Raw genomic sequence first — 7,494 nt, forward strand, 5'->3', positions numbered from 1 at the left:
TTTTGTTGGTCTCATACCATGTTTTAGTCTTTATCACTTTATTTATAATTCAACAGTGACATATTCACCAACACAAAAAAGCAAACATTGCATCAAGTGAAAGCTTGCAGTGAGCCTGTTATACAGACATATACAATATCCCTATATACATATATATATATATATATATATATATATATAGTGGCTACTGGTCATATTAGAACGAGGTGCAAATGTGTGTTTTCCTATACGTAGCAGCACAGTTTTACATTCTTGTTTAGTTGATCTACAGTGCAGCGTCTGTGGCTCCGCGAGCAGTCTGTTATACAGTGAAGTTACCGACATTCAACTTGAATGTCAGTGGCAGCAATGTCCAGCCAGCACAGCGTTATCAGTGAATAACATGTTATACTGCTAATGTTCTGATAATGCACATGACCCAACTGAATTGTAACGGTTTCATTTGTAAGTATTTGCAGTGTGTCTACAGTATTATTGTAGTCTTAGAATGAATTGGGTTTCCCAAATCAGGACCCACAGAGTCACAATTGGAACAGAATGTGGATTTGCTTCTAAATGATGCACCCAGACATACCAATATGTTTAAAGGTCCCATATCATGCTCATTTTCAGGTTCATGCTTGTATTTTATGTTTCTAACTAGAACATGTTTACATACTTTAATGTTTAAAAAAAACATTATTTTCCTTATACTGTCTGCTTGAATATACCTGTATTTACCCTCTGTCTGAGACGCTCCGTTTTAGTACATTTCAATGCAATTGCAACAGAATCGCGTTGCTAGGCAACAGCTTGGGTCCATGTTAACTTCCTGTCAGCTGATGTTTATGTTTAAAACCGTGTAACGGTCTAAATATTATATATCTGTGACATCACAAATGGACAGAAATCCTGACGGCTTGTTTCAGACGCGCAGTTTCTGAATACAGGATGTGTGTGTGTTTCTCCATATATTGAGCATTTTGATAGTTTAACAGTATTTATATAGCACTTGAACCTGCTTTATAATATAAAAGACCTGGAAAAATTACTTTTTACAATATGGGACCTTTAAATATGCATCAGAAACAGTTCATATAGCAACTGACACATCCCAAAACAAATAGTGGTCCGCTTCAAAGCTAGACATCAGAGACAGTATCTGTGTCAAAATGTCACGAATCCAAATGCAAAACCATGTATCATATAGCAGCAGACATCAGTCACAGTGAGTGTAACACACAAAGACGCGAGCAAATAATAATGTGCATTTGACTAAAGACAACTTTTATCAATACTAAAAGTTTGTGTAATTTTACCAAAAGATAAAAGATTTAACTGAAGTAGTTCACAAATACAGTATATATCACAACCAATATGTGGAATGTAGCATTGCGCTACGCAAAAAATGAAACCTGCGGTATGCAAAATTAGAGTGACAAGCACATTTTTTCCTTTTACAGTGTAATCAGACAGCAACACAGTGATATTAAACATAAAGCTGGTTCTGAAATGAGAGAATCGTGTCTTTCAAAGACACTGAAAAAAAGATCTCTATTGTTGGATTTGTAAAGCTTTTGAGGAAAAAAATTCTATAATTAAAAAAAGTGACCATACTAACTTTTTAGTACCATTACTAGTAGACTTTTTCCTGTGTAACAGAATCTTATAACTCCAAAAACTGGCTTAATTGAGAAGGAAATGTTTCTATTTTCCTGTTTCTGCAACAATAAGGTTGATAAGTATGAGACAAATTAACAACAATACCCCACAGAAACCCATTATACATTCAGAAAGCAAGACCAACATCTATGACTTTACAGGGACAGGGACACTCGACTTGCTTTACCCGGTTTGCAAAATGACAGGAAGATAAGTTAATAAACAAACATTAACAATAATATCAAATAAAATGAATAAACATTAAAAGGCCCATAACTTATCTTTAGTTGAAATTCTTTATTTTCAAATGAGCTGACTTATTAACTTAACTTATTAAATTAAATTAACTTGGCACACGGATTGGCACTAAACCTGTATATATTATATGGAAGCCCATTCCAGCCACTGTGATGGAAAAAAAAAGATTAGAAGAAGTCATTATAATGAAAAACTATCTCAAAATAATGACTTAGTATCTCAAAATTATGACTTAGTATCTCAAAATTATAACTTAGTATCTCAATATTTTGACTTTGTATCTCAATATTTTGACTTTGTATCTTAATATTTTGACTTTGTATCAATATTTTGACTTTTTATCTCAATATTTTGACTTTGTATCTTAATATTTTGACTTTGTATCAATATTTTGACTTTTTATCTCAATATTTTGACTTTGTATCTCAAAATTATGACTTAGTATCTCAAAATTATGACTTAGTATCTCAATATTTTGACTTTGTATCAATATTTTGACTTTGTATCTCAAAATGATGACTTTGTATCTCAATATTTTGACTTTGTATCTTAATATTTTGACTTAGTATCTCAAAATTATGACTTAGTATCTCAATATTTTGACTTTGTATCTCAATATTTTGACTTACTATCTCAAAATTATGACTTAGTATCTCAAAATTATGACTTAGTATCTCAATATTTTGACTTTGTATCTTAATATTTTGACTTTGTATCAATATTTTGACTTTGTATCTCAAAATTATGACTTTGTATCTCAAAATAATGACCTAGTATCTCAATATTTTGACTTAGTTACTAAAAATAGTGACTTTTCACTCCAAATATTCAGATACTAAGTCAAAATATTGAAAAGTTTCTCATTATTTTTAGATAGTTTCTCATTATAATGACTTACAGGATCTTTTTTTATCATCACAGTGGCGGAAATGGGCTTCCATATATATGAGAGATAAATCAATATTAATAGCTGATTTGTTGCTTTTTATGCTCTCTGGCACGTTATTCACGCTCTTCAGGGGAGAGCGGGGTCGGTTGGGACACTTTTGTATCGCCACCAAATAACCTTCCATAACTCACAGACTACTTAAAAAGTAATGACTTTTTGTTGATTTGCAACAAGGTAGGAACTATAAATTACTGTATGCTATCTCAACCATCCCAGGGAGAGCAGACACACTTTTGGCTAGCTACCAACAAAGCTTCAGAGAGCTAACACTACATAGCATCAACTGATAAACCAGAAAATAGCCTTTCCAACATTGTGTTTTTTCAACACAGTCTCACGGCAGTTCGTGAAACAATCCCGAAATTGAATCTATTGAATTTGTGTACATAGACACGAATTCCCCTTTTTTCGTGACGCTCAGCACGATTTTCAACAACGTATATTTCATGCGTTTTCCTTACGAATGTCCAGCTGCACATGACACGTGTCAATTTCCGCTCCAGCCTTTTAATAAAAAAAGTTAGCTAGTTAGGTTTAAGAATAGATCGACTTGGTTCGGCTTAGGCAACAAACTACTTAGTTAGGTTTAGGAAAAAATTGTGGTTTGGGTTCAAATAACTCCTGAAGGGCTGTAACTTAAAGGTCCCATATCATGCTCATTTTCAGGTTCATGTTTGTATATTGGGTTTCTACTAAAACATGTTTACATGCTTTAATGTTCAGAAAACACATTATTTTCCTCATACTGTCTGTTTGAATATACCTGTATTCACGCTCTGTCTGAAACGCTCCATTTTAGCGCATTTCAACGTTATGGCAACGGAATTGTGTTGCTAGGAAACAGCTTGGGTCCATGTTTACATCCTGTCAACTGATGTTATTTACATACTGCAACAGGACATAAACTGGGACCCATTTAGAATGTTTACGTTTAAAACAGTGAATTGGTCTAAACATTGTAGATTTGTGACATCACAAATGGACAGAAATCCTAACGGCTTGTTTCAAATGCAGAGTTTCTGAATACGGGCTGTGTGTATTTCTCTGTGGATTGAGTGTTTTGATACTTTCACAGTGTTTATATAGGACTTAAGCCTGCTTTATAATAAAAAACATGAAAATCTCACTTTTTACTATATGGAACCTTTTAAGTACGGAAGTTATGTGACAAATAAATCAACTTTGACTTCTGGTTCCACAGCGGTCACCTGGGTGAGAGACTGGTGTTTTTTTTTTACCCACCCACACGCCCCGACCTCCTCCCTATACGCAGCGTTCCCCGCTCTCTTTACTTCCCAGTTCACAATTACGTGGATTAAATACGAACTGATTTTGTGCTGGCCATCACGAAGAAAATGTGAATTTTGTGTCTATGGACACGAATCAATACATTCAATTTCGTGACTATTTCACGAACTGCTGTTCGACTGGGCTGTTTTTTTGTATGTGGCATAACTAAAAAACAATACTGTAGAAGAAAAAATAACAAAAGAGCAAAACCTTTACTTACGTATATTTCAAAACTGTGAATAAAATACGAGGAATGGTCAGATGGTCTCCACTTTGAGGTTGAAAGTGAAGAGGGTGTGGATGAGTATGAGCATGATGAATGACATAGTTGTTTTCTAACTGTCCCAACTGTTCCCCTGTCCACACTCTGAGGAAAGAAAGCAGTGCAACGTGACATGAGAAAAAAGGTCGAAGATCAGCATACTTCCTCAATTAAAGTGTTCACGAGTCGTTTTTAAACTTGTCGAAGGATAACCTCTTATACGTCTCCGTGGTCACCTGCTGCAGGTAGAAAATATCGATGTCCGGATGTTTGAAGGAGGAAAGGTCGAATCTGCCGCACCGCTTGACCGCGTTTCGGATCAGGAAAAACAACAGCGTCGCGCACAGCGCCATGAACACGGCGATGCCCAGGATGCTGCCGGTCTTGATGTAAGAGGGCACCGCGGCTGGGTGGGAGCCGGCTGGCGTCGGGTATGGAGGAGGAGTGGAGCCCGATCCGTTGTCCTCCTCGTCCTCTTCGCACGTGTACCCATCGCCGTGCAGCTTGAACCCCTTGTCGCACAAACACCTGTAACCGCCAAACGAGTTCTCGCACTTGTGATCGCACTGTTTGGTCTCGCACTCGTTGATGTCGGTGCAGAAGGGCCTGCTGTTGTTGGCGTCTGGGACGTCTTGGATGTATCCGTCGGGACAGAAACACTGGTACCGGTCCTGCTTGTCGTCCTTGACGCACATACCCGGACAGTCCCTCTCGGTGCAGATCACCTGGCACTTGGTGGCGTCGTGGGCCGACACCCTGAACCCCTTCCGGCACTCGCACTTGTAAACCCCGTATAATTTGTTGCACAGCATGTGCTCACACTTATCACAGATCTCAACGTTCACGCACACTCCGTCCTCCTCCACGAAGCCATCTTTGCACGTGCACTTGAACCCTCCTCCCCGGGTGGTCTCGCACTCCCGGCCCTCACCTGTGCACGGGTTCAACTCGCACGGGCCGTCGGTGCAGGTGATGTTGTTGGGATGGAGCATCTTACCCGCGGGACACACGCAGGTGTGCGTCTCGGAGCTGCAGTTGTGCGCGCAGCCGCCCAGCAGCACCTCGCAGTTCCAGGGAGCGCGCAGCCAGGTGCTGTCGACACACAAGTGCTTCGAGTCCGGATGTTTACTGCCAACTTTTCCCGTTACCGCGAGAGTACCTGGCGGGAACGTTTCCGAATCGTCCAGCTCGAGGTCCTTATGATCAGTGTACTTCACCCGCGCGCCCTCGCCCTCTGCGTGGAGGCGCCCGCAGTGAGACGGGACCGCTTCGTCCAGCCCGCAGAGGAGGAGAAACACACTAATAAGCAGTGTGTGTGTTGTAGGAATCATGGTGTCGATGTTAGAAGAGCAGCCGGTGTTGGTCTGTGGTGGTGTTCGACGGTCTGGAGCTGATTCAGAGACTGGAAGCTCAACATTGTCCCCATTTATAAAGGAGCAACTGGATTTTTTTTTGTCGGACCAGGCGAGGAAGGAAGTTCCTGTTCAGGCCAGTAGTTTAAGCCCCGGTCTGGTTGCTCAACCCCCACGCTGTCCAAAAACCTTATCTTAAAGAGACCCGTCCCATCAAAACACACACACACACACACGCACACACGCGCGCGCGTGAACTTTTAATAAGAGGGGGATGAACAATATCCCATAATCCTCTCCCATGAGTGGCTCTTCCCTTTCTAGATTTAAAAGATGTTCCCGTTATAATCTCATGGGAAGAGAAACCTCTGCCAAGAAAGTCCTTAACAATTAATAGCACAAAATATTAAGCACATAATTAATCATAAAATGTTCTATAATGTCCCAATTTGACATTTCATATTTAAAAAGTGAAGAAACTCCTGCTGATGAGTCAGTTTTTAGAGGCAGAATCCAAACTTTATAGCATCAGTGTTATTTTATTTTTCAGGACCTTCATATTGTTTTAGTTGAAGGGAAAAGTGAAGGAAAAACAATTGGTATGTTGGGAACATATTTTCTAGTGGTCAAATAATATCAGTTATTAAAGTCAACATTGAAATTTTAGGGGAAAAAATGACGGAAAAATACATTTTGCACACAGAGTAAGTAAAGAGGAGGTTACTCTGGACTACATTGAGGGAGTGGTACACATTTCAAATATGTGCAGCTTCATATTTTCACTTTAGGCCAACAGATAAAGATTATACATACAATATATGCGATGAAATTAAAAAATGTTATGTTGTCATATTTTAAACTATACCTATAACAATAACCTCTACAATATACATTTGTTTGATTTTGCAGCACCCAGACCAGATACCAGAGACCTGGACCATGTTCTTCAATAAATCATCAAACATTGTGACTGACAAGTGTGACTGAAATTCAGACTTAAAGGCCCCATATCGTGCTCATTTTCAGGTTCATACTTGTATTTTGTGTTTCTACTAGAAAATATTTACATGCTGTAATGTTAAAAAAAATAATCTTTATTTTCCTCATACTGTCTGTCTGAATAAACCTGTATTTACCCTCTGTCTGAAACGCTCCGTTTTAGTGCATTTCAATGAAATTGCAACAGAATTGCGTTGCTAGGCAACAGCTTGGGTCCATGTTTAATTCCTGTCAGCTGATGACATTCACATACACTGCAACAGGAAATAAACTGGGACACATTTAGAATGTTTACGTTTAAAACCGTGTAATGGTCTAAATATTGTATATTTGTGACATCACAAATGGACAGAAATCCTAACGGCTTGTTTCAAACACACAGTTTCTGAATACAGGCTGTGTGTATTTCTCCGTATATTGAGCGCTTCGACACTTTCACAGTATTTATAAAGCACTTTAACCTGCTTTATAACATAAAAGACATGGAAATCTCACTTTTTACAATATGGGACCTTTAAAGCCACACCAATCATTATTTTTTTTACATTAATAATGGATTAAATAATTATGACTGTGTAATGTGGGAGAGGTCACTCGTAATGAAAAACACACCGATATCTATCACCCAATCAGCATTTCCCCTCAGGAGCATTTTAGCATCTTTCAGCTCATTGTTTCTGTTTCGGCAATTTAACTGTTTTGGTTCAGTCTCCACAATCTCATGAACCTAGTAGGCTACGTGT

At 38.6% G+C, this 7,494-nt stretch overlaps 1 protein-coding gene across 1 annotated transcript; it reads right to left on the reverse strand.

Annotated features, from left to right (window-relative positions):
* LOC141756255 (thrombomodulin-like) lies at positions 1–6,065 on the reverse strand. The gene has a single exon (XM_074615850.1). It carries the CDS (start codon positions 5,729–5,731, stop codon positions 4,580–4,582), a length of 1,152 nt encoding a protein of 383 aa, XP_074471951.1. The 5' UTR covers positions 5,732–6,065; the 3' UTR covers positions 1–4,579.
* Positions 6,066–7,494: the final 1,429 nt, after the last annotated feature.

The sequence above is a fragment of the Sebastes fasciatus genome, chromosome 18 (assembly GCF_043250625.1).
Source record: "Sebastes fasciatus isolate fSebFas1 chromosome 18, fSebFas1.pri, whole genome shotgun sequence".
NCBI classification, from domain to species: domain Eukaryota; kingdom Metazoa; phylum Chordata; class Actinopteri; order Perciformes; family Sebastidae; genus Sebastes; species Sebastes fasciatus.

What these genes read in the sequence shown, in the direction of transcription:
- LOC141756255 (XM_074615850.1), bottom strand. Translation starts at nt 5,731, where the DNA reads ATGATTCCTACAACACACACACTGCTTATTAGTGTGTTTCTCCTCCTC.